The sequence below is a fragment of the Podarcis erhardii genome, assembly GCF_964252035.2.
Source record: "Podarcis erhardii genome assembly, chromosome: 5".
NCBI lineage: Eukaryota > Metazoa > Chordata > Lepidosauria > Squamata > Lacertidae > Podarcis > Podarcis erhardii.
In genome coordinates this window covers 84,422,206-84,449,610 of record NC_138509.1, presented here as the reverse complement: position 1 = coordinate 84,449,610, position 27,405 = coordinate 84,422,206, and the positions used below count along the sequence as shown (strand labels likewise).

General features: G+C 44.0%; 2 protein-coding genes across 3 annotated transcripts in view; both read left to right on the top strand.

Moving 5' to 3' along the window:
* WDR49 (WD repeat domain 49) overlaps nucleotides 1-15,663 on the top strand; it is a 102,022-nt gene extending 86,359 nt beyond the window's left edge. Inside the window, exons 13-19 of the mRNA XM_081862906.1 lie at nucleotides 778-965; nucleotides 2,931-3,128; nucleotides 4,922-5,106; nucleotides 7,362-7,471; nucleotides 8,801-8,947; nucleotides 12,452-12,623; nucleotides 15,307-15,663. Coding sequence (XP_081719032.1) covers nucleotides 778-965; nucleotides 2,931-3,128; nucleotides 4,922-5,106; nucleotides 7,362-7,471; nucleotides 8,801-8,947; nucleotides 12,452-12,597 — 974 coding nt within the window. The 3' untranslated portion in view covers nucleotides 12,598-12,623; nucleotides 15,307-15,663. The remainder of the gene's footprint in view (nucleotides 1-777; nucleotides 966-2,930; nucleotides 3,129-4,921; nucleotides 5,107-7,361; nucleotides 7,472-8,800; nucleotides 8,948-12,451; nucleotides 12,624-15,306) is intronic.
* SERPINI2 (serpin family I member 2) overlaps nucleotides 15,661-27,405 on the top strand; it is a 51,967-nt gene continuing 40,222 nt past the window's right edge. Inside the window, exons 1-2 of one of the 2 annotated variants that reach the window (XM_081862624.1) lie at nucleotides 15,661-16,865; nucleotides 21,319-21,611. In XM_081862624.1, coding sequence (XP_081718750.1) covers nucleotides 16,837-16,865; nucleotides 21,319-21,611 — 322 coding nt within the window. In that variant the 5' untranslated portion in view covers nucleotides 15,661-16,836. Of the gene's footprint in view, nucleotides 16,866-17,118; nucleotides 17,462-21,318; nucleotides 21,612-27,405 lie in introns of those variants that run through there. The other variant, XM_081862623.1, reaches the window with a different exon arrangement.

The window sequence follows — 27,405 nt, the reverse complement described above, 5'->3', positions numbered from 1 at the left end:
TCAGGAATGAGAACAGGAGTGGCTAACTTGTGACCTTCCAGATGTTGGTGGATCCCAGCTCCTATCATCCCTATGGGCCATGCCAGCTGGCACTGATGGGAACTTTGTGGCAGATGTTAATATTGTGCAGCTTCAAGCGACGCTGACACAACACCCCACATATATTAAGTATAACAGAAACATCGCCATCCGACCCCACCCCCACTCACCTTTCACCCCCTCCACCTCTTTCCCCCTCTTCTTCCTAATGTCTCAATAAATGAAACTGATCTGTAAAAAATGTTACGGGGGGGGGGAGAGAGAGATTTAATAAAAATACATAAAAGATATTGTGCAGCTTGAAGTGACTGGATGCACAAAACGGACTCCTCTTGGGAATAAAACATAAGCCCATAGGTTTAATTAAAGCTTTACCTGCAGAACTTTCCTCAAAACAGAAGAGAAAACAGTAAATGATACACCAAAAATATCCATAAGAACATGTACAAGTCCAGCATAGGCTCAGTGTCTTATAAAATATGAAAGACTCCAAAAATCAGAGGTCATTCTCTCTTCCCACAATCTCCATTTTGCCTGGAGAGGTTCATTTACATGTTACTGGTTTAGCACAGCACATGGAGACTTGACGAGTGGGCGGCTCAGTTCGGGGGGTGGCTCATGGACTGGTTAAACAGCCTCTGTGGGCTGCTTCCAGCCCATTGGCCATAGGTTGGGGACCCCTAAGTTAGATGTTCCCAGAGCTAACTGGACTAACGCACCATGGTTTTCATGTTTTAGGAGGTGCAAACCTGGTATCCTGTGGAGGTGCTGGTTACGTGAGGTTTTGGAACACGCAGAGAGGGAGGCTGCTGGCAGAGTTTGAAGCCCATAGCGGGGTGGGGTCCATCATCATGACCATTGATCAAAGAAGCCAGTACCTCATAACCGGAGATCTGGTTGGATGGGTGAAGATCTGGAACATAGAGGTAAGTGGAAAGAGTCGTGCATCAGTCCAGCAGAGGTGAGGCAGACTGAAAAGTAATAAGCTTCTATTCAAAATCATGGTCCAAGCATGGTGCATTTAGAAACTCTTTTGTGTTTCTTTTTTCCTTTTTAAAATAAGTATTAACTAGCAGCACTCCCCCAACTAGGGCTTAGTCAAAGCAGGCTCCATAAGTTGAGCCAACGGTCTGACTCAATATAAGGCAGTTATATTTGCCTGTCGAAATTTCCAGGCAGAATTTCCAAAAATTGCTGAAATTTCCAGGAAAACCCAGACATATGGCAACCCGTGTTGGAAATGTTGATATTTTTTTTCTGGCAAATTACCTTAAAAATAGCTCAAAAACCTCTTTCTTTTTGAGATTTTGCCAAAAAAGTTCAACAACTTTGGCCAAAAAAAGCTCAACAACTTATGTGTCTGGACTTCCACTTTTTTAAATATGGCAATCCTAGCTTAGATGGCCACAATCATAGAGGGTAAGTCTGTTAGCTATGGAGCCTTCATGTCCTCAGGCAGTTTCCCTTTGAATAACGGTTGTCGGAAGGCAAACAGGACAAGGCTTTTCTGCCTTCATGCCTTGCCTATAGGCTTTACTGAAGGCATGTGGCAGGCCACAGTTGGGGGAGAAAGGATGCTTGACTAGATAGACATTTGCTCTAATCAAGCAGGGATATCTCTGATGGATATAACTGTCTGAGTGAGGCTGATCACATGTGCCTTTCTCAGTGTTTAGGTGAGACTCATTGCACCCATCTGGTTGTGGTATTCAGATGTGCACACAGCAGTGATGCAGGATAGCAGAGTGAGCAAGCAAGTTCCAAGGCAGCAATAAATTAGATGCCAGGAGCTGGAGTCAGGCGTAGGTTAGCAATAAAACAATAAAGCACCCAATGTCAGTGAAGTTAACTCTTTATTCAAGGAAACAAAATAGCTCAGTCCAAGTGGTCACAAAATCCCTTCCCAGCTAGTCTTGCCCCGAAGAGGCAGTTGTGAGGACTGAAGGCCCCTGCCTTCCCACCACTCTCCTTCCCTGGTTTCTTCCCCAGCAGCCGAAGGCTCCATTGTCTTGCCTCTCGTTGTTCTACCTCTTCATTTTTCTGGGTGTTCTGGGAGACCAGGGGGAAGGGGACCCAGTTGCAGCAGGAGCGGGAGACTCCCTGGATTCTTCAGCAGCCTGCCTCATCTCTGTTTCCTAGCCCTCTTCCTCTCCTCCCTCTGAGTCTGGACTGCCCTCTGCCACAGCCTCTTCCTGCTCACTAAACCCTGTTGCCTCTTCAGCTTCCGACACCTCCTCCTCCCTCAGTTTGCTCCTTCTCTCTCTGACCACTTGCTGTCGTCCCACCACCAACCCCCCAGGCTCTGAGCCTTCTTCCCCTGGGGGTTCACCAGCTGATGCATACAGCCAGTCCATGACAGTAGATGAAGGTGGACATTCTGAGAAGTCTCCATCTCAAACCCAATGACGAAATGTGGCCCTCCAGGCCTCTTTATATAACACTTGAGGTGCTCACTAGGCCACACCTCATTTCCCCAGGCGACACCCTTTGTCTGCACCTCATCCATGTCCTCCTTGGGGGCTTCTACCTGCCTGGAAAGTGTCCTTGAACTGGATGAATGATGGAGCAGTGTATTTGTGTGGGGTAGAAACCTCTGACTTTTATATGGCTTGAATGTAGCCCATTGTACAATGGTAAGAGCCACACCCACCAATCTGCCCATTTTTGCCTCTGGTCACACCAACCTCTGGCCCCCCAGAAGCTGCTCAAAGTCCCCAGAAGAATGTAGCCTCCCCAATTCTGCTATAGGCTATTCTGTCTCTTTCTGCACTAGATATGACCCAGTAGCCAATTTCAGATTTGCAATGCAGCCCCCAGCCAAAAATCATTCCCAAGCCTTGTCCTTTCTTTCTAATAACCTTAGGACTTGCTTCTTTTCTTCCTCCCACAAGGATTACTGCCTTATTTGGGGAGAAAATGTGAATTACCAGCCACCCACTCTGATCAGATCCTTGCAGATGCACGATGATTGTATCACTTATCTGGAGACCTGTGTACGAAATAACTGCCTCTTTATCCTCTCGTCTTCGGCAGACTCCAGCATTGTTCTTACTGATATTTCTGGCGTTCCGTTTGGAATATTTGGGCAGGTAGGAATGTGGCTGTTTTCGCTGTGTTTTTGACATTACTATTTGCTTCCTCTCAGCGTTGCACTCATTACCATCATTTAAGAATAAAAAGTTGTCAAGGATTCCTGCGGAGATCTTACCCCAGGGGAAGGCACATAAAGAGCAATCTCATATATAGTGTGCCAGGTTTTCTCTCCCTTGCCAAAAATACATAAAGCAACAACTCACAGGGACTTTGGCACATCTCCCCGTTAAATGCGCCAAAGGCAATGTTTGAAATTGCAGTGAGGTAAAAGCTTTCCTCAAAGCACGTATAACTCAAAGGAATAATTGGATGGGTCGTAATTTGTCTAAATAAAGCGGTGATGTTGAGAGCACTGCAAATCCTGAATGTGAGACACAGCTGATATAAACTCTATGACCTTATTTTTTAATACACTCTCATTGGCCAGCTATAGCGGTAGCAGCTTTTAAGACATCAGCTATTAGGACGTTAATGCCCAACCCGTCTTTGGAGATGAGGGCTTCACATTTATTAAGCCAATTCAAAGTGGTTTCATTATTGGATTGTTCAAAAAACCAGCAACACCACCCCATGGTTTTTGGAAGTCTGATGTCTGGCATATTTTGCAGCTTCAGGCATTGCAACAGCAGGACAATGTTTGTTCTAGGCAAAACAATTTCCAGAGAGGTATGCTTCAAAGAGTGGCAAAAAAACATATCTAGGTTTATCTGACAGGGAAGGAAGCCCAGAATAAAACATAAAGTTATGTTTGATAGAAAAGAAAGAGGAGGCTTCACTCTACCTGACCTCCAAATCTACTTTGAGGCACCATGTTTATGGTGGATAAAATACTGGATATTGTTGGAAAATATCAGAGTGTTAAATTTGGAAGGACATGATTATACAATTTGGGTAGTGTGCCTACGTATGGTATGGGAAGGCCAAAATGTATAAAATCTTTACAAACTATGTGATCAGAAAAAATTATACAGAGTATGGGAAAAGTACAAAAATCTATAAGAAAAGTAAACACCAATGTGGATATCCTCAACTGAAGGAAAACAACAAATATGGATAAACAATGATTAACATATAAAGAAATCCTAGATCTTACAGGACAGGAACCAAGGTTGAACAATCCCGAGGAATTAAAAAATGTATTAATGTATTGGTTACAGATACATCAGATTAACGAACTGTTTAAAGATAGATTAGAAAATTGGATTTGCAGAACAAAAATCCCAAATTACAATCGATTTATTAGATACAAAAATAAATGTATTATCAAAAATGAGCAAACTGCTGCTAGAGTGGGAAACAAAAGAGGAATTTGTGAAATCAAAAGAGGAATTTGTGAAATCAAGTATGATTAAGTGGACACAGGAATGTTGGTCATAATATTAATTATGAGCTATGGGAGAATTTATGGAAAGTAAATATGAATTTTACCGCGTGTTACTCATTAAAAGAAAATATGATGAAAATGACCCACATATGGTAGTCAACACCTGCCAAACTAGCGGAAATGTTGGGACTGCAGCCTTAGTCTCCTGAACAGGAGATGGAACACATTGACTCTCCACCAGTTCTCTGATGAAAATATGGATGTCCTACCATACCCTCCAACATTTCTCCAGTGAAAATAGGGTCGTTCTAAGGAAAAGTGGGACATTCTGGGATCAAATCAGAAACCAGGATGGCTTCTGTAAATCGAGGACTGTCCCTGAAAAATACGGACACTTGGAGGGTCTGAGATGGACCGCTCCTGCGTAGCTCTGTTACGTGTACTGTACCCTCTGTTCCTTCTTAGGAAGGACATTGGAGGATTGGAAATCATGTTCCATCCTTCCCGAAGGAAGAAAACAAGTATGACGCAGAGGAGGAGAATGATATTAAAAAGAACACCGTATCCTTGGTTGAAGAGGAAGAGCCTCCCCCTATTCCAGTGGAACAAGCTGTACCTGTTACAGAAGATAACGACAACTTCGCATGTGTGTAAGTAATTTCCCTAAAAGCTTGATTTACAGTGACACGTTTGGAAAAAGGGAGGCTATTAAGACAGAGCCAAAGTATATAATTATCAGGAGCTTCCTTTCAGAGAGAAAATTTTAAATAGGCCTGGCCAGAAAATGGATTTCTTGTAGGAGATCAGAATCTCCACCCCACCAGTAGCAGTTTTTCCTTGGGGTCTAAGTCAGAAAGGTTTGAGGGAGAAAAATATGATGCTGGAGAAATTCGTCTGGGAGTGTTTGGGCCATCAAGTGAAGAGAAGCCATTTCCTCTAAGCTTTCAAGGTAGGTATTAACGGCTAGTACATGTTTGCTGAAATGAGCCAACTCTACAGGGCCTGAGAGCTCCATTTTGTAGCAGATGCCCTTTTGACTTCAGAGGTATCTCAGGATGGCAGCCAGGGACATGGCCTTCTTCATGGTGGCACCCAAGTAGGGATGGAAGAGAAATTCTATTCAGTTTGCATTTAAAGGCACATCTACCTAACTTGCACTCCCCCAAACACAGCCATCCTTCAGATTTTTGCCATGCTGTTTTCTAGTCAAGTAATGTCCACAGAAATGCATATACTAGGATAATGTATGCATTAAGAAGCATAAATTAGTAAAAAAAAGCAACAGTGCATTATATCAGGAAGTGTTGTGTTGCAGAAATGTGTATATTAGGCAATGCAAACAGATGCATATTAGAAGAAATTCAAACTAAATTGCTGCTGAATTTTCATGAGTATGTGGTTTTTTTAAAACCACAATGTGGAAATGTGGAGAAATGAATTTCCGCATGTAAACTCACATGCCATCCTCACTTATACAGTAAGTTTTGGGTCCCGAATCAAGGCTCTCTTATTTTCCAAGAAATTGTAACTGGTAATTATTGTGATGCATCCGACGTTTAGTTCTGGCCACCCAATGATTTTATTTTGCCTTTTCTCTCCTTATCCTGTGTATACTGTACAAGGCAAGTACCGTATTTCCTTTGGCCCCTGACACATAGGAGCCCAATACATTGCAGCAAAAGCTTTGGCCATGGTATAAAAGTACAGGAGCAGGACGAGGAAGGAAGGTGGCAGTCCTGTGTGCAGATATTCCATGACAACCTGCTGTGTTCTGCTTTAGAAATAGGTTTTACAGCATCCTCATTTCATAGCAGCGATATACAGAAATACTCTTTATGACAAACTGGTCTAATTTTGCGCTTCTAACGGCTAAGAGGTTAGAGGTGCGAGGCTCTTTGATTCCAAATGAGCTCATACATTCTAAAATGTATAAATCTTTCATGGGGCATTGTAATGTATACTGTGCCAGAGCATGAGAACAGTAAAATTAAACTCTGGCTAAGTGCTTCCTCAGTTTTAAATAACTTCCTTAATGTAACATAATGAAGCCTTTGTATTATTAAACATTTTAATAACCTTGGGTGAAAGAATGTAACCTTCCTATACTGCCACAGCCCCCCAGGGGAATAATTCCTATGACGCTTTTGCCTGGAGCATGATGCGCTTGGGCAGGAAAAGATGCTGAGCACAGCAACAGTTGAGGATCCGCACAGCAGGATCGGTGCTGATGGTTGGTGTGCAACTGGTGTGCTGGTTTCAGGAGACTGATTTGCTCAGGGTCGTCTCATGTCCTAAGGCAGGAACAGGAAAGGAATTTGGTTTTCAACGCACCCCCTGACCAATTTGCTCTGACCAAAACAATATGCAAACCGAAGCAAGGCTATTCTTCAAAACGCACCCTCTGATTTTTGTGGTGCAGTTTCCCAACCCAAAAATGTCTACCAATTAAATGCACGTATTAGCAGGAGTTGTGTGTAAAAATGCCTACATTAGCAAAAATGATATTGAGGTTTAGTTGTTTAAATAATTAAGACCACAGTCCTGTGCACATTTATCTGGAATTTAGCTCCATCGGTGCTGACTCCCAGCTAAATGTGCATAGTACTGGTGCCGCAAACCAATTAAAGATTTATTTTGTTCATTTAAAATATTTAAATATATTGAAGCCTCCTCTGTGAAGAAGCCTTGTCTCTTGACAGTTCTTTGATTTAGCCTTACAGCATGATCTCAGACTTTAGGTTCACCTCTTGTCTCATCCTGAGAGCTTTGTTTGGGTGTTATAGGAATCTGACAACACTCAGCATTGGCGCTATGAAATATTTTCTTTGGTTGCTTTGTTTGATTCATTCATCTGATTTGTTAAGCCCTGTTAAGCTGATTTCCTTCCTGATTTCTGTCTGTCCAGGCTGAATATATGGGACAACACAATATTAGGTAAAAGATACAAAGAGGGGAAAACACAGAAAAGAAGAAAACATACCCTCTTCAATCGAACTGCTGTGATAAAGCCAACAGGTACGTCATTAATTTGATGAATTCAGCAGCATTTGGGCATTTTAGTGGATGCAATCTGTTGGCTTAAAGCATCCTTCAGCCTAATGCAGGACAGCCTTCAGTCCCAAGTTCAAAAGCAGCCTCAAGCAATCCATTCAGACCTGGGGAGAGGCCATAGCTCAGTGGTAAGAGCATCTGCCTTGCATGCAGAAGGTCCCGGGTTCAACCCCCAGCATCTCCAGGTAAGGCTGGGAGAAATCCCTTGCCTGAAACACCTGGACAATAGTGAGCTAGATGGACCATTGCTCTGACAGCTTCCTATGTTCCTTACCTATGGCAAGAGCCACCAGTCCTTGTTGAGTTGAGCTTGGGTTTGATATCCCGCTTTATCACTACCCCAAGGAGTCTCAAAGCGGCTAACAATCTCCTTTCTGGTTGGGGAAGAAGAAAATGAAAAAGGAAGAAGGGATAGGCTTCTGGCCCCACCCATTCTGGCCCACAGTTGACATGTAACTTCTGATAGATTGCACCTGAGGGAATCAGGCCTACAAAAGAAAAAAATGGTTGCCCATCCCTGGCTCAAAGAAATGAATATTTGTAGAAATTGATATTTGTAGAAATTGCTGCTACCGCTATGGGAGTTTGGAGTTTTGTGAGAGCATGGGATGTCCCACACTGGGCCTGCATACAACGTGGGCTGTTGATGTATTCCATCCTTGATGTAGCACCTCACACCCAGTGCTATTTTTCAAGGAAAAGAGGGGCCAGAACTCACCATGAATGCCTCCCTTGTTCTCCTATAATGGTAATGGCACCCACCTGAGAGGTGAACCCCTGCTCACACCTCATAGAATGCCATGCCTTCACTCCCCTCACCTTTTGCGGGGGGCAGGATTGGTTTGGGGGATGGAATGCAGGAGACTGTCACTGGAAGGAAATAGCTGAAAAGCCCCAGCATGGCTTGTTGGATCCCAGCCAAGGGATAAATTGCAAGAACGAGTCAAGAACTTCCCATTGATGGGAAACCTCAATGAAAAGAATCATATTTATCTTATGTAAATGACAGATTTTGTGATGTCTGCTTGGAAAACTTGCCTGTTAATTAAAATTAAGGGTTATGGCCCTCCCTTTCTTAATGCGAAAGATTAAGAGTTTTCCTTGGCAGAACTTAATAAAAAACGGCCAGTGAATCTCGCCGCATATGTATCTGTGTTTATCCAGCTGAATATTTCTCAGTTGTGGAAGTGGCATAGTATGATTAGGCACAAAACATTAGCTTTGCTTCAACTGCAATTGTGCTGATATGTGAAATGATTTTCTGCCTTTGGAATAATCCTCTGGTTTGAAAAGTTGTATTTAGGTCATTAAATATTGAAGCCCTGGAGGAGACGACAGAAATGAATGAGAGCGACTTTCTTCTGCACCCTGACAAATACTTTGGGGGAAAGTTGGCGGAAAAGGACTCTGAAGATTTAAAGCTGCCTACCCTTTCGGCAAGTAAGTAGACCTTCATTATATCCTCATTACTCTAGCTCCTGCTAGCAAGAGGCAAAAATAAAGGTCACTAGCTTATCTCTCTTAAAAGAAAGTAACGGTAATAGGAAAGTCTAGAATTTATCACTTGGCCACTGGCAAGCCTTTGAGGATGTGACAAGCCAGGAAGTTGCTGGAAGCATGCAATCCAAACCGTAAACAAGGTTGGCATGTTAAATATGTCACTTGCCGTGGTCAAATGGTTAGGGCGCTTGCAGAGCAAGCCTGTACTCAAGCTGTGACCACTGAAGGATCAAAGGGTATGGTGGATGCTCAGTTACTCTGCTGGGATAGGAGATACGCTGCTGCCACCATGACAGATAATATTGGGCAGACAAATGAATATATTGTGCATGGTTAAATGGTGGAATTTGCTCCCATGAGATGTTTTCTGTACATGCAACATCTTGTGTGAGGTGTTCATTATTGTTATCCAGGATGGCCTGAAGCGGATGTTGAGCTTGTGGTCCAGTCCCTGCCTAAAGTCTTCTTGAGTGAGCCACAGGTGGATTTCGGAACTGCTAGACTCCTTTGCTTTGCAGCTTTTCCCAGCCAACAATATGAGGACCATTTTCCTGGCCAGAGCAAAAGTCTTCAGGAAGGTGCTCCAGGCAGGTGTTCATGGGCAGCCCTGAAGCAGGAGCAGCAGGAGGGAGCTGCCTCTTGCTGTTGGTAGCTGATCACTGGAGGTCTTTTGCATGAACACAAAGGGGCTTGATGAACTGCTTTATCCCGATTCCATTAAGCCCAGTATTGGCCAGCCTGACCCACAGCAGATCTGCACAGGCTGAAGTGGTGCTTTCCCTAGGCCTGCTGCCCAAGATCCTTCCTGAGCCTGTGTCTTCCCTTCCACAAAACGACAACATCACACCTGTTCCTGGTTTCTTACCCCTCCCTCCCTTCTTCTAGCCAGTTTTAAAAGGAAGTCCTTTCTTTTTACTCAAAAACAAGAGAACATCTGCCCACACTGAATTCTTTAACAGCAAACATCACTTTAAAAAAATAAAATAATTGTTGACAAAAGACCCTTCCAATGCACCCAGAAGTATTCCACTCATTTCTCTTCCCCCCCCCTTGGATAATTTTTGAATGTGATTTCTCAACACAAGTACCCTCAAGGATGGGCAACCACAGGTCTTAGGACTGAAGGTGGCACTCCAAGCCAGGTCACACACACTTCTAAGCCACTCCATCAGCCCTTGATGAGTGTTCTTGAATTCTGATAATGTTTCCTGCTTGCCTGGATGGAAGAAAAAAACAGGTGCATTAGAGTGTGCAGAAACTAGCCAACTTTTCTTGCTGGCATCTGTCCATCCTTCTCCTGGATGGGCTGCCTTCCTAGGTTGACAAGCCCCACCTGCTCCTTACCCTACTGTACAAAGGTGAATTTTGTATACATTGCTCTACTCACCTTTGTCTCTAGCCATACCCACCACTGGAAAGTGGCTCCCTGGAAGGTTGCTCAGAAAAAAAATGTGGTGCTTGGGCTGTAAAAGGTACCCTACCCCTTTGTTGATTGATGGAGAAAAGTTGTGGGGACATCAGAAGAAGTGTTTAGCATAGTGCTGCTCAGAAGAGACTGCCTTCGTGACAGCAGATTCTTCACCAAAGGCTTCCTCAGATCATTCGTAGGCTATAACAGTGAATGGAGCTGGTGCAGGAGAAAGGCTATTTTCATATCTCAGCATCAGCACTCCTGACTTGATAGAGGGGAAAATATATCTTCCAGCTAGATAAGAAGAGGCAACAGAGAATTAGATAGAAAGCCCCCTGAGGGGGGAAAAGGAGAGAATTAAATGGGAGTTTATGCTGATGATTCAGCACAGCCCAATGACAGCCCCCACATGGCTCCAAAAAGCAATTAAAAAAATTAAAATATAATCCTTTTGGAGGCTGGATCAATTCCCAAAGAGCTTTTTTGACTAGCCAGGTGCATGATCTCAGTTGGCAAAATGCTGATTTTTCTTTGCTGTCGTTAATCTTGCCACAATTTTGGATCTTTCCCTGTTCCCCAGGAGCTTTGGATACAAAACGCTATTATTAAATTTATATGAAGCACTTCAGAATTTTTCTCATTAATCCTCCTGAAACTCCTGTTTCAGGCACTAAATAAGCTAACTAAGACTAAATAAGCTTTCATGTTAACTTTCAGTAAGGAGTTTGCAACCATTAAAGTTTCAGAAGGTTTTTGTTTTGGTATCCAGGGTGATCAATCTCTCATTGTCATAAAAACGTGTAAACCTCAATGTTTGCTTTGGAAGTCATATTGTTATGCAGTTTGAGCCCTTCTCCTCACCCTTAAAATGGATGGGGGTGAGTGGAATATTCAAGTGAGGAAGAATGCAGCCTCTGAGATGAAGCTCTTTCATGCACCAAGTGGACAATATAATTTTGGAGTCAGTGGTGAATCCTAAGTCCTGGATTTGTCTGTTCACTTGAATAGGCACATGAAAGCCTATGTAGCCGAAGTTATGGTTCAGCTGCAGCCACCTTCTTATTCACATACACAGAGATCTAGGTCTGCAGTTTGTGTGGCCTCCAGTGGGTGAGCCAACAGCAGGCAGGAGATCAAGGAAGCAGCGCTGGTCGCAGGTGTTTAACCCTGGAGGGTTAGGTGCTTTACAAAGCACTTTAGCAAACTGCTCTGCGAAGCACCTCCCCACTCCTTTAAAAGGGGATGGAGATTGGCAAAGGGGTTGGCAGGGTTGGTGAGTGAAGTGAGCTGGGGCAAGGCCCCTAATAATTCTACAAGGGAGCGGGTGGTGCTGTGGTCTAAACCACTGAGCCACTTTTGCTTGCTGATCGGAAGGTCGGCGGTTCAAATCAATGCAGTGGGGTGAGCTCCTGTTGCTCTGTCCCAGCTCCTGCCAACCTAGCAGTTCAAAAGTACATCAGGGCAAGTACATAAGTAGGTACCACTACTGCGGGAAGGTAAATGGCATTTCCATGTGCTCTGGAACTCTTCACAGTCCTCTGTGCACCAGAAACGGTTTAGTCATGCTGCCATATGACCCAGAAAGCTGTCTGTGGACAAACGCCGGCTCCCTCGGCCTGAAGCGAGATGAACACCACAACCCCATAGTCGCCTTTGACTGCACTTAACCGTCCAGGGGTCCTCCCCCCTCTTTTTTACCTTTAATTCTACATGAATGGAATTTTATGTGAGTGGTATTATTTGTCAGCTGGATACATGCAACTTAACAGCTGTCATTCCCCAACATTTTGGAGCTTATGTGAACACAGAAAGCCCTTAACATGTTAAACCAAAAGGGGTTTTTGCTTCTTAATTGCTATAGGATGATGAGTTACTAATAAATAGGCTGTGTTTTGTATTGCTTTCTTCTCATTCATTTTCATATTCACCACAAGTCTTCACTCTTCCTCTCTCTCTCTCTCTCTTAAAATAAAGATGAACCGGTCCAGTCCTAATGGGGTTATTTATTAATTTTCTTTATTTTCGTCCTGTAGCCCTGAAAGCTGCATTTGATGAAAAGAACTTATTCCCCAAAGAAATTCTGGACCGTGAAAAAAAATCAAGGCAGCTGCATGAGGAAATGTGCAACAGAGGCAGGATAACAAACGAGAGAAAGCAAGGGAAGTTGAAAGGAAAATGAATCAAGCTTTGCTTCAAATAAAGGAGGTAGGTATGAAGGATGCCACCTGGTGATGACATGAGGCAAGCGTTGGCCCGTTGAGAAGGAGGCAGGGGAAAGAGTCTAAAGACAGCTTCTGAGAGGATAAAGGGGTTGGGTAGGTAATTCCTCTAAAGGAAGTCTACAGACCCTGCGTGTGAGAGAGCTTTCCTAGATAAAAGATAGGGAACAACAAAATTCCCTTGGAAATCCTGGATTTGTCCACCAAAGAAGCCCCCAAAGTTTGCTATGCAATTGCATCTCGAGGCCCCAAGACCCACCCCCAAAATAAATACACACGGACACTTATATTAGTTTAAATTTTTGGGCAACAATTTTGGCCACAACTTTATTGAAATACAATCCCGTGAGCGGTATTGGCTCAGGCATTGACTCCCCACTATAACTGGCTCCACCTCTCAGGATGATCGTTCAACAGTGCGAAGTAAGTGCCCCTCTTTGAATCACACTGCTGTTTTTAAAGCCCCTGGGATCACGCCACCCACTGGCTATTGGCTAAAATCGCCTGGTGTGATCCCAGGGGAATGGCCAGGACTTCTAGCTCCTTCCCCCCATTTTAACCCTATCAGGTGAGCTCTTGGGTCCCGCACGCAACCAGGACCCTCTCTTATGAGGATCCCATTTGCTTTGCCATGGAACTGAAAACTGAAAACTGAGACACAGTGTTGTGTAATGGTTAGAGTGCTTGACTTCTTGCTGGACCTTGGTCTTCCTCATCTGTCAAATGGAGCCAACATCCCCTGTTAATGCCGAATTCCTTAACCATATAAACTCCCACCCTCCCTCCGTGTGTGTGTGTGTGTGTGTGTGTGTGAGAGAGAGAGAGAGAGAGAGAGAGAGAGAGAGAATATATTTGACTTGCTTTATAGTCTATGGCAGGCTTCCTCAAACTCGGCCCTCCAGATATTTTTGGCCTACAACTCCCATGATCCCTAGCTAGCAGAACCAGTGGTCTATGGCTTGTTTGCCTGCTTTTGTCACCTGGAGCCATCTACCAGTCCCGGTTTTCCGCTTGCATATGGATTGTGTCAACCTTGTCATGCAAGCTATGCCGCTGGACTTTGATCGCTGCCCCTCCCACTCATACACTGGAGTGTGTCCCTGTGAAATGCCAGAGGATCTACCAGGGGTGTTAAGCTTAGCTGAGATGCCCTCCCCCCGTTGTTAAGAGCGGGCCTATTTTCAGCCGTAACTCAGTTCCAGTACCTCTCAGGTGGGCACCATTGCTATTATAAGGGAACAAAGGAGGTGTTCATGGTGAGTTCCAGCACCTCTTTTTCCAGAAAAATAGCGCTGGTTCGGAGTACACAGCTTGTGTCCTGTACAGTCACAGAATGTCCTGTTCTCTTTTAAAAAGAACTTTGCCTGTTACACCCAATAAATAATACATTGTACATAATCTCGGCTCCAGTACATTGATATTACATTTTGTTAGGTTATAATATATCATATTACAATGCTTCCTTGCAAAACCCTTGCTTCTGTCTTGCAAATTGGATGGAAACAGTTGACCCAGATCACCTTCACCTCCTTGTCTCTGCCCCAGTTCTTTAAACTTCACCAAAAGAATTAGCTATAAACTAATTCTACAGGTTTTTTTTTTTTAAAAAAAAGCCTTTCTGGTTCCCCTCTCCCTTTAATATCTTAATGCATCCTTGATCATTTTGCTCTCTCCACTGCATGCTTATTATTGGTCTACATTTGCTTGATAATGGGGCCTCTGAAGGGATGTAGCCAGACATCCTCACTAGGGCCATGGCTCAGTGATAGAGCAGGTCCCTGGTTCAATTCCTGGCATATTCAGGTTGGGCCGGGAGAGTTACTGACCTGAAACCCTGAAAAGACACTGCCAGTCAGTGCAGACAATATTGAGCCAGATGAACCGCTGGTCTGATGGGGTACTAAGGTAAAGTCACCTTTTTCTGGTTGGGGCTTTGAAGAATGGAGAATCAATGGAACCAATGTGTCAGGTGCTGATGGTGGTTGCTTGTGAGTAACCAGGCAGGACTCCAACCTGTCTTTTACAGGTTTTGTTGTGCAAACTAGATAGATAGATAGATAGATAGATAGATAGATAGATAGATGATAGATAATTTATTACGGTCGGAGACCAACTGTGCAAACTATTTATAGTGCAGATCTACAAAGTTCATGTCCATCTTAGTAACTTGCAGAATCCGGGAATGGCCCCTTCCGGCTTCTCCCCCAACATAAGAACTTTGGCACCCCAAGCCTCCTCCTCCCCTCCTTGTGTTTCACCCCTCTGCGCAAGCTGGGCGATGAATGTGGTGTGCGTCCCTCCTGGCCAGCCTGGCGAGGTGAGGCGCTGGGGTTCTCAGCAGCATCCTCAAGCCCTTTCCTCACTTGGCTGGCCCCTTCCCTCTCTTCTCCACTGGAGGTGTGGCTTTTCCCACCACTGGAAGAGGTACTGCTCCTCAGGGGTTTCAGAGGCTCTCTGTATCCCAACGCCCCCCTTGCCTCCCTCCCCTGTTCCGATGGCAGTTCCCTGACACAGTGGAACCAGTGGATCTGTTCTGAGTATGACTAACACTGGATAGAAGTTGTTTAAACTAAATAAACTTGACTATGCTTCACCTAAGTGGAAACAAGGAGTCTTTGTGTTGTACAAACCTATTCACTTCATTCTCAATATTTCTTTTCCTTTACTAGAGAAAGGTTTTGCACAGCATTGCTAGACCCTAGAAGAGAAATGGTGTGAGGAACAGTTAACCAAATCAAAGGACGACAAGAAGCTTCAAAATCTGAATTCAGAATGAAAAAGTGCATTTGTGTCGTACAGTCAGAATATAAGTTTTGCTTCTTTTCTTACATTTATTATGGATTAAAGGTTTGTCTGCTTTTTGAGATGAAGCAAAAAATAAATTAAAAAAAAAATGATGAAAAAATGTCAGCACTGCAGGCCTGAATCTTCTGCCTGCCATGTACTTGTGATTTGTTTATGTACTTGAGAAAAAACAGACAAGAACTGGAAGCCATTTCCTTTATTGAAGAAGATTGTCTTAATAGCAATTCATTAAAGATATTTATGCCATCCTCTGCTCATGTAATGAATATTTAACCATTCTGAAAACAAAGGTTCAGAAATCCAAAGTTATTGCTCCTCTAGGTGAGGTTGATTTCACACGATCGTTTGTTTTTGCCCAATCCAATTTCTAAATAGGGCAGGAGTGGCGAACCCCCATCCTGGGGACCTGATCAGCCCCTAAGTCTTTTTTTGGGGTGGGGGGGTTTGCTAAGACTTCACAAACTTTGGTGGCAACAGCAAAAGGACAAAACAATGTTAAGTAGGCACAGCACTGATTAGGGATGGGCAAATATGTCAATTTCAGTTTCTCAGTTTCCCAGTTGTTCAATTCTTCATATTTCTGCTTGCTATCTGGTAAGCCCAACACCATCATGGGGAGGACTCTGCATCTTCTAGAAGGGCCCACTGGGGAAGTCCACTGAGAGCACTTTGACCAGGGCCTCCTGAAACCAGATACTGGCCCTGGACTTGGAATAAGACTTCTGCATTTCATTAAGGCCTCCACCCGTCGTTCCGCTTATGCTCTGTTCAAACCAGGACTGAGTGCTTTCAGTAAAAATAGATTCTGATGCTGAATGCTGTCTCAAACTTAAGCCCTCAAGGACTCTGGTCAATTGCTACATGTAGACTTTCCTTCTTAAACACCCCTGCATCATTTCTGCCCGTTTCAAAATGTATCTATGCACGTGTCCGTAAGGATATACACAATTAAACCATTCAGCTAGCTGAGTGCTCACTGGACAGGTGGATATGACCATTTATGTCCCAGCGTTCACTAGGGGAGCAATTTGTATAAATAACTTTTCCAGCCAATAACACCCAAGGTAAAGCAGCAACAAATTGGACTGGATTCTGGGGCTCCTCGTGAGATTCGCGGTTGTCGTTTCCATTCTGCTGGAACGTTTACAAACGGCCTGATGTTTGAGCTGAGTCTCTTGCAAAGCGAGCTGCTTGGTTTATCTAACAGTGCAGCACTTTGGGAAGAAAAGCAGCCTTTCATAACACATTCGGTGACCACCTGTTACGTGCCCGCCTCATTAATCAAGCGGCTTTTCCCAATAAATGTTGCCATGTAAACGCCCTTGGCCTTCTCCTCGATCTTTGCATTACTCGACAGCCTACGCTGGATGCACAGACCTTCTGCAAATCACTGAATGGTGAATATTATGCTGCCGTTTTCCAGGTACGTGCCTTTTATATGCCCTGATAAAGTCATTAAAAAGTGGAGGGGGAAGATGGCACAATAGTGGCAGCTATGAATGCAAAGCTCAAGTGACTTATATGCCCTACCTTTCATTGCCATGTCATTTTCCTTTCTTTCACAGTGGTTACAGGGAGTATTTCTGTGGGGCTTCTGCTTTGCACTTTGCACTAAGTTTGCAGCAGAAAGTGATCCTGCTCCTGAAGAGTTCACACGAGTCCATTTCTAAATAAGTAATGATGTTGTTCCAGCTCGTGCTGAAATATCCTGCCTTTGGTAGCTCTGCTGGAGGCATCTACGCGGCTTCCCCAGTACTGAAATATGAAGAAGCAAAGCAGGGACTGAATTAGTTCAGCCATGCAGGACAAGTGATTCATGGACACAGTGTCCCTCCCTCCCTTCACTTGGTCTGTAATGGACTTTGCCTTTTCTTTTGGCTTGTGGAGAAGGGCTGGCCCTCCAAAGGCTGGTAGACTCCACCAACCCCAGCCAGCATGGCCAGAAGTCAGGGCTGATGGGGAGTTGAAATCCAACAACATCTGGGGGGGGGGGCTCAGCTTCCCTATCCCTGCTGTAAAGTGAGTACGAGGAACAATGAAAACCTCCCACAGGTTTAGGAAACTGGCTTATTGAACCAACCAGTATAAAGCATTATTCCCAATATGTTTTGAACTGTAAGACTAGCTCCAAAACGAGCTCCTTACACTTGCTGGGGCAGCTGGCACTGCTCAAAATGTGTTAAGATTTTGGACCAAGAAACCAGTTTCCTGCACTTGTTGGATCCTCAGTTGTTTTTGCTTTGCGGTGCGTTTGATTATCCGGTGGCCCTCCAGATGTTGCCATGGATGATGTAAGTTGTAGTTCATCAACATCTGGAGAGCTGAAGGTTCCCCATACCTGCCTTATGGATTGCAGGACTTTGCAACTTTAATTGTGCAGAGAAGAAGAAAAATAGGTTTGAGAATTGATTAGATATGTCAGATGGGAAAAACCACAGATGGCGATTTTTTTCTCCTTGTTTGCCATACTTAAAGATACGGGAGAACTCTCAGGGCCAAGGCAAACATTGCAAACTTTGTTTTAATTTGGCTAGCTGTTTTTTTTTTAAAGCCTTGATGTTAGCCACCCCGAAATTGGAGGATGGACAGAATATTAAAGTTTTGTATTGATAAATAAACCTGTAAAGAGAGCTAGTGTGGTTTAGTGGTTAAAGCATTGGGGTAGGACCTAGGAGACCAGGGTTCAAATCCCCTCTCAGCCATGAAGCTCATCTGGTATCCTTGGATCAGTCACCGTCTCCTGGCCTAACCTACCTCCCAGGGTTGTTGTGGGGATTAAATGAAGAGAGGTTGGAACCATGTGACCATCTTGAGCTCCTTGGAGGAAAAGTGGGATATAGATGCAATACATAAATATTAATACTCTGCCCAGTGGCATGGCTTAAAGAAAATATTTGGGAGACAGCCTTAAAGGAAAAAATGTGACACTATGTTATGTGCTTCACCCTCTCCTCTCCTGCCACTTTACTCCGAACTGTACCCAAAGCCAGTGTGGTGTAGTGGTTAAGAGCGGTAGTCTTGCAATCTGGGGAACCGGGTTTGTGTCTCCGCTCCTCCACATGCAGCTGCTGGGTGACCTTGGGCTAGTCACACTTCTCTGAAGTCTCTCAGCCCCACTCAACTCACAGAGTGTTTGTTGTGGGGGAGGAAGGGAAAAGAGAATGTTAGCCGCTTTGAGACTCTTTAGGGTAGTGATAAAGCGGGATATCAAATCCAAACTCCTCCTCCTCCTCCTCCTCCTCCTCCTCCTCCTCCTCTTCTTCTTCTCCCCTTCTCCATCACCCCCTGCCAATGTTCAGAGGAGAATTTTCAAGTGCAAATGTACGTATTTCAGTCCTAGTATAGCTCTTCTCCACCCTGCATAACACGCACTTTCATTATACAACTGATCAATGCTACAAGAGGGCTGTCTTCTTCTTCTTCTTCTTCTTCTTCTTCTTCTTCTTCTTCTTCTTCTTCTTCTTCTTCTTCTTCTTTATCTGCCCACTCGCCTACTCCCCAAACAGCTTGACTGACCCTAAACACAGGTTATGCTGGGATGTCAGTTTCATTAACGCCGGGAAGCAGACCTCACATTACGGATGTGCCAAATGGCTCTGCAGCTGCATCCATTATTTACCACGAAACCATTAATTATCAGTGGCAAAACAGCACTGCTGATCATTGATGCCAGGAAATCCAGCACGGTAATTTCCATCAGTGGAAAAGAAAATTAAGTTATGTTGGGAGTGTCTTAAATGGCCATTCAGAATAAATATTGCTGGCAGCTTGCGACTGCAGACATCGTCCCTGCATGAGGATATGAAAATGTCTCCATCACCTTTTTAACACGGCGTAGGAGTCTGTATTCGCTCTGCCTTTCAAATGGATCTTTGATTTATGGGTGCGATAAAGGCGCTGGTGATAGAGCATAAGGGAAAGAAAGCTTTACTTTGTCAGAGAAACTGCATTTGTGGAAGGAAGGTGGCTGTTCCTTTGGAACTGAATATTGTCCACTGAGCGGAATCTTAAAAGACCAGTTCTAAATGAGTTTATGTGGGATGTGATACATAAGTAGCAGTCAAATACAACATTCCTTGTTTTCCTAGAGTGGACATGCAGGGGGATGTTTGATTCAGCCAGTCGGAACTTCCTGTTTCCTCCTGGGCTGAGACGGAAGAGGAAGTTCCTCTTGCATGTGACTAGACGTGGGCATGACCTCACCTGTCCAGGTAACAAAAAGGACAAGGCACGCAGCCATCTCTCTCTCTTTGACTTCCTCCTTCGTTGGACCAGCAGCTTTATGGCTAGAGATGCTCTGTTGGCTTTCAGAGGAGAAAGGGACTATTTCCATATCGGATAGACCTACATGTATATACTTTGTAACTAAGTCTGCCTTCAGGGATCCAACTGTGAACTGATTATGTGAGTAAACTTCTTTTATATACAGTGGTACCTCGGGTTACATACGCTTCAGGTTACATACGCTTCAAGTTACAGACTCTGCTAACCCAGAAATAGTGTTTCAGGTTAAGAACTTTGCTTCAGGATGAGAACAGAAATTGTGCTCCGGCGGTGCGACAGCAGCAGGAGGCCCCATTAGCTAAAGTGGTGCTTCAGGTTAAGAACAGATTCAGGTTAAGTATGGACCTCCGGAACAAATTAAGTATTTAACCCAAGGTACCACTATACTTTAAACAAGATTGTAGCATGTTCATTCTTTTAAGAGGGATATAAGGGGACTTATCAGGAATCTAATAGTAAGAGGCTTAAACAAGCCTGCAGTTTACTCATAAGGAAGTCCTGTGTAGTTTAGAACAGGGGTTGAGAACCTCAGACCCAGAGGCCAAATGCTCCCCTTCAGGCCTCTCTTACCTGGAACTCTCTGCAAGCCACAGCCCTTGCTGGTCCTGCTTTGGACCCCAAGCATTTTTGCCTGGCTGGAACATGCCCTTGAACTCTGCCAATGCCTCTTGCTTGTTTGGATAGAGTGGGTGAGTGGGTGAGTGGGTGTTGAAAGCAGCCTACTGTACAAAGGTAACACTTACAAGTGGAAAGAGGTTTGTTGCTTGCAGGCTTTCCATAGGCATCTGGCTGGCTACTGCGATAACAGGGTTGGACTTTTTGCCGGATCCAACAGAGCTCTTCTTACGTTCCTATCCACCACAACCCCAAGACCTGTGTATATGGTCATAACCCCACTAGTATATATCAGAAGGTCGGCAGTTCGAATCCCCACAACGGGGTGAGCTCCCGTTGCTCTGTCCCAGCTCCTGCCAACCTAGCAGTTCAAAAGCATACTAGTACAAGTAGATAAAAAGGTACTGCTGTGGCAGGAAGTTAAATGATGTTTCCATGCACTCTGGCTTCCGTCACAGTGTTCTGTTGCGCCAGTATTGGTTTAGTCATGCTGGCCACGTGACCCGGAAAGCTGTCTGTGGACAAACACCAGCTCCCTCGGCCTGAAGCAAGATGAGCGCCGCAGCCCCATAGTCACCTTTGACTGGACTTAACTGTCCAGGGGTACTTTACCTATATGTTATGACAGGGTGTTTTATTCCCCTTCTCATTGCTGATCCCTTTACACCCTTTACACTTGCTTACATCAAACATAATATGTCTTGCAAATGTACACTACAATTCCTTCCTTCCTCCTCCAGTCCCCTGCAGACAGCAGAATGGCTTGTACGATAAGGATTTGTGATGCTGGAAAGGTACCCCCCTTCCAAAAGGGAGGGTGTACTCTGAAAATAGCAGTCTCTTGTATGAGGTTATTCTGGAAACAAAATCTAAGTGAAGATTTCATTGTGTTGGGGGGGGGGGGAGGATAATTCCTAAAAGGGAATGGAAGCAATTTGACTATGCATTATTAAACCTCCTTTCCAACAATTCAACAGCTCAAGGAGCTACCGAACATTCTGCAGTACAATGAGGAGAGCTCTGCTTCCAAGCCTTCTCCTTGCTGTCACCGGAATCCACCTCACCAGAAGTCATACCTCCCAACCTGTGGCTGAAAGCACCGCACGCTTGGCAGTGGATTTGTCCAGGGTCCTTTCTGTCTCCCGGAAAAATGAGAACATTCTCTATTCTCCACTTGGAGTTTTGCTGGCCCTCGGAACAATCCACTTAGGAGCCAAGGGAAAAGCACGTGATGAGATCAGGCAGCTTCTCAACCTGCAAGGAAATGATGGTGAGTGTCTGCAAAAGCCTTCTCAAACCTGGTGCTCCCTTTCCCTCCACCTCCTGTTTTAGACTGCAACTTTCATCAGACCCAGCCAGTGTAGCCATCCAATGTTTGCAATCAGAATGATCTGGCTAGCTACCTGCTCTTCTTGAGTTTTGCTGTTGTTTTTAGTTTGCTAAGTTGCATGGTAACAGTTAAATCACTTTTGTTTTTTATGTTGGGTTTTGTATTTGTAAGCAAACGGAGAGGGGTAGTGGGATGTAAATGCAATAATAATAAATGGAATAATAAATAATCATTGGTGTATGCACAGAGACAAATAGGTTATTTTTTAAAATATTATATACTACTTGTAGTGAACCACTTTGACTAATTTCGATACAATATGGAAACCAACTACTGACACACAATAAAATCATTTTTTTAAGACAAAAAAACCTCCGTTCCAATTCCCCTCTGCCTGGTTTTGTATGCCACACACTTCAACTGTCAGTGAGCATTCTGTGGCTACTGGATAGGCTCAGTCCTCAATGGAGAGGGGTTTGTTTTGTTTTTGCAGAGGTTCCTCCTCAATTATTTTGTCCTTCAAACCTTGAAGTTCTGCCCTACCTGCTGCCCATCTGGTGATAGCTCTTTCCTGTGCCTGAATGGTGTTGTTTCCGCTACAAAAAGATCCACATTCAGAGAAAGCATTCCCTTGCCTCCCAGAAAGAGCATACAGTGGTACCTTGGGTTAAGTACTATATTCGTTCTGGCGGTCTGTACTTAACCTGAAACTGTTCTTAACCTGAAGCACCACTCTAGCTAATGGGGCCTCCTGCTGCTGCCGCGCTGCCAGAGCATGATTTCTGTTCTCATCCTGAAGCACTATTTCTGGGTTAGCAGAGTCTATGTAACCTGAAGCATATGTAACCCGAGGTACCACTGTAGTGCCAAAGTCAGTCTGGCTCCATCCACTGGTCAGTGTGGGAGCAATTATTCCAATACTCATTTTCCTCTTCCCTTCTTATTCCTTTTGCATCTTATTTATTAGATTGTGAGCATGTAGGCAGGGATGCCCTCATCTTTTAATATGTGCACAGTGCTTAGGAAAAAAAAGGTGTTTTATAAGTACAAAAACCAACAACAACATGCAGAACTCCCAAGTGTTCTGCAACAGTATGTTCATCCATAGAAAATGTAGATATCACCAAAGTTCTCTGAGGTTTCTCACTGTGAGTGACTTGCACAGTGGGGAGGTATAAGCCCTACCTCTTGTCTGTTGGCATGCAACATGACATTTTGCTTTCTGTATCTTGTGCAGAAGCAAAAGCAAACAAAAGCAAACAAAACAAACCTTGCTTCCTATGAAGCTAAAAGGTCTGATAACTGAAGGCTGCTTTCAAATGCAAGGTCTAAGAAAATGTAATAGCTGGATATAATTGTTTGTATCTCAAATGCAGTTTGGGCAAAATGAAATCTACAAATCAACCCCAGTGTGCAAGGAACATATTTGCCATAGCTTAGTTTACTTTTTTAAAAAAAAAAAATCCTTTGACATCTGTGGCAAATAATTTAAAAAACAAAACCTAAAGACAGATGGGCATCTTTGCGGCATTTCTTTTAGCCCTTTCACTGAAGATGTAAATCCACCCATTCAAGCAGATGATTACCTACTATTATGGTTCATTTTTCCCCCTTTAGAAAATACATTATGAAATAAACCCTCTTTCCTCTAAATTCCTCCAAATGCCTTGCTATCAATCACGGACACAAAAGGAAGGTCTCTGGAACGTCTGTGCAGTACACGCAATCACACGATCTAGTGATGGAACAGACTTAATGCTTGATTGGCTTCACACTGCTGTTTTTGTAAAAATGCCGCTCTTTGAGATATAAAGAGGGGCATGAAAGAGATCTTGGCCATGGTTTATTCTTTTCAGCAATTATCCTCCACCTCTGTCCTCTTCCCTCTCATTCGCTCTCTCAGTGAGGTGGAAGAGTGACAACCATCTTTTGCTTTACCGATCAGATTGGGTCTCTCTGGTTAGCAGTTGTCTTCTCTATATATGCGAGCTCCAGCAGGTACACAGGCATGCCAGCTGCCAATGTCAGGCATGGTTGTTGTTGTTTAGTCTTTTAGTCGTGTCCGACTCTTCGTGACCCCATGGATCAGAGCACGCCAGGCACTCCTGTCTTCCACTGCCTCCCGCAGTTTAGTCAAACTCATGCTGGTAGCTTCGAGAATACTGCCCAACCATCTCGTCCTCTGTCATCCCCTTCTCCTTGTGCCCTCAATCTTTCCCAACATCAGGGTCTTTTCCACTGATGTAGTTCAATAATGGTTCTTGCCATTATCGCTGTGTCTTGCCCCGTGGGAACCCACCTACACTTCAGTGTAAACATATGAGATGGGTGTTCCATGTTGACTGATACCTGATCATTCAGATACTCAACCATGGACATTTCTCTATTTCACTTGTATGGGTCTTTCACACAACAATTTTCATTGAATGCCTAGGCTATCCTTGGCACAGTGGAGAGAATGAATATCTTGTCGATTTACAAAGGCCCAGTAAATAGATTGTGTGAACTTACCCTGTTTATCATTGTGGGATATTTAAAATGCACTCGAACCAACAATTCGTGTCTTGCTAGATAGGCACATGATAGGAGCTGAAGCTCATGGAGCTTTCCTGTAAATTTGCTAGAGAGAACACTGTGAGAGACACTCTCACTGTGCCGTGATGGGGGAGGGCGTAGCCATAAATATTCTCTTACCTGCCTGGGCACATTCTCCTTTTCAGAGGCTAAGTCTAAGGTCCAATGCTCAGATTCCATCTTAAGCTAGACTTATGCCAAGAGCATAAGGTCAAACAGATTCCTCACTGGCCTTGCAGACAACTTCATTGTCCAGAAAGTGGGAGAAGCAACAAGAGGAACAGCCATTTTAGATCTGGTCCTAACCAATGTTGATGACCTGGTTAGTGGGGTAGAAGTGGAAGGATCATTAGGCACGAGTGATCATGCTCTTCTGAAATTTACTATACAGTGGAAAGGAGCAGCCAAGCATACTAGGACTCAATTTCTTGACTTTTAGAAAGCCGACTTCATAAAACTTAGGGAAGTGCTGGGTGAGATCCCATGGACAGTAATACTAAAAGGAAAGGGAGTTCATGATGGCTGGGAGTTTGTTAAGAGGGAGATAGTAAAAGCACAACTTCAGGCAATACCAATGAGACGGAAACATGGAAGGTGCCTAAAGAAGCCAGGGTGGCTATCTAAAGAACTTTTAACTGAGTTAAGATTAAAAAAGGATGTGTACAAAAAATGGAAAAGGGGGGAAACCACCAAAGAGGAATTCAAACAAATAGCCAGCACGTGTAGACACAAAGTCAGAAAAGCTAAAGCACAGAATGAACTCAGGCTTGCTAGAGAGGTTAAAAGCAACAAAAAAGGCTTTTATGGGTATGTTTGTAGCAAAAGGAAGAACAAAGAAACAGTGGGGTCACTCAGAGGAGAAGATGGTGAAATGCAAACAGGGGACACAGAAAGGGCTGAACTCCTCAATGCCTTCTTTGCCTCAGTCTTCTCCGATAAAGAAAACAATGCCCGACCTGAAGAATTTGGAGCAAATGATTCAGCAGAGGAAACACAGCCCAGAATAACTAAGGAGATAGTACAAGAATACTTGGCTAGTTTAGATGTATTCAAGTCTCCAGGGCCAGATGAACTGCATCCAAGAGTATTAAAAGAACTGGCAGATGTGATCTCAGAACCACTGGCAGTCATCTTTGAGAATTCCTGGAGAACAGGCGAAGTCCCGGCAGACTGGAGGAGGGCAAATGTTGTCCCTATTTTCAAAAAGGGGAAAAGAGAGGACCCAAATAATTACCGCCCAGTCAGTCTGACATCAATACCAGGGAAGATTCTGGAGCAGATCATTAAGCAAACAGTCTGTGAGCACCTAGAAAGGAATACTGTGATCACTAATAGTCAGCATGGATTTCTGAAAAATAAGTCATGTCAGACGAACCTGATCTCGTTTTTTGACAGAATTACAACCCTGGTAGACGAAGGGAACGCAGTGGATGTAGCCTACCTTGATTTCAGCAAGGCATTTGACAAGGTGCCCCATGATATTCTTGTAAAGAAGCTGGTAAAATGCGGAGTTGACTATGCTACCACTCAGTGGATTTGTAACTGGCTGGCTGACCGAACCCAAAGGGGGCTCATCAATGGTTCCTCTTCATCCTGGAGAAGAGTGACTAGTGGGTTGCCACAGGGTTCTGTCTTGGGCTCGGTCTTATTCAACATCTTTATCAGCGACTTGGATGATGGACTCAAGGGCATCCTGATCAAATTTGCAGATGACACCAAACTGGGAGGGGTGGCTAACACCCCAGAGGACAGGATCACACTTCAAAATGACCTTGACAGATTAGAGAACTGGGCCAAAACAAACAAGATGAATTTTAACAGGGAGAAATGTAAAGTATTGCACTTGGGCAAAAAAAAATGAGAGGCACAAATACAAGATGGGTGACACCTGGCTTGAGAGCAGTACATGTGAAAAGGATCTAGGAGTCTTGGTTGACCACAAACTTGACATGAGCCAACAGTATGACGCGGCAGCTAAAAAAGCTAATGCAATTCTGGGCTGCATCAATAGGAGTATAGCATCTAGATCAAGGGAAGTAATAGTGCCACTGTATTCTGCTCTGGTCAGACCTCACCTGGAGTACTGTGTCCAGTTCTGGGCACCACAGTTCAAGAAGGACACTGACAAACTGGAACGTGTCCAGAGGAGGGCAACCAAAATGGTCAAAGGCCTGGAAACGATGCCTTATGAGGAACGGCTAAGGGAGCTGGGCATGTTTAGCCTGGAGAGGAGGTTAAGGGGTGATATGATAGCCATGTTCAAATATATAAAAGGATGTCACATAGAGGAGGGAGAAAGGTTATTTTCTGCTGCTCCAGAGAAGTGGACACGGAGCAATGGTTCCAAACTACAAGAAAGAAGATTCCACCTAAACATTAGGAAGAACTTCCTGACAGTAAGAGCTGTTCGACAGTGGAATTTGCTGCCAAGGAGTGTGGTGGAGTCTCCTTCTTTGGAGGTCTTTAAGCAGAGGCTTGACAACCATATGTCAGGAGTGCTCTGATGGTGCTTCCTGCTTGGCAGGGGGTTGGACTCGATGGCCCTTGTGGTCTCTTCCAACTCTATGATTCTATGATTCTAAGTATGTCTCCGTAACTGAATTACCATTTTAAGCCTGCCTGAACAAAGCTGCTGTATGTGTTATTCTTCAACAAGTATTTTGGATGAGAAAATGTTATCTTTACCTTTTACAAGATTGTAAAAACCATGGAGAGACCTGGTCTGAATAGAGACATTGGATTCTTATCTCATTATACACGATAAAGCTATTTTTAGCCATCTCACCCCTTGCTTTTTCCTGTAAGACCAATTGCAGTTGTTAACAGTCGTCAACAGGTTTACCACACCTATCTGCCAATCACCCATTCCCACCACCCTTCTGAGTAATACCGCTCTCCACCCTCTCACTATATATAAGGGTCTGGTGACTTCTGTTTCAGTGTATCTGAAGAAGTGTGTATGCACACGAAAGCTCATACCAATAACTAACTTAGTTGGTCTCTAAGGGGTTACAGGAAGGAATTTTTAAATTTTGTTTTATCTAATAAATATATCCTCTCCTAACATTTATTCACATCCCAGCAATCATCCTATACTGGGGTATCCCAGGTTTAAAGGTAAGTCATCCAGACATGATTAATAATCTGTATATTTCTTTTC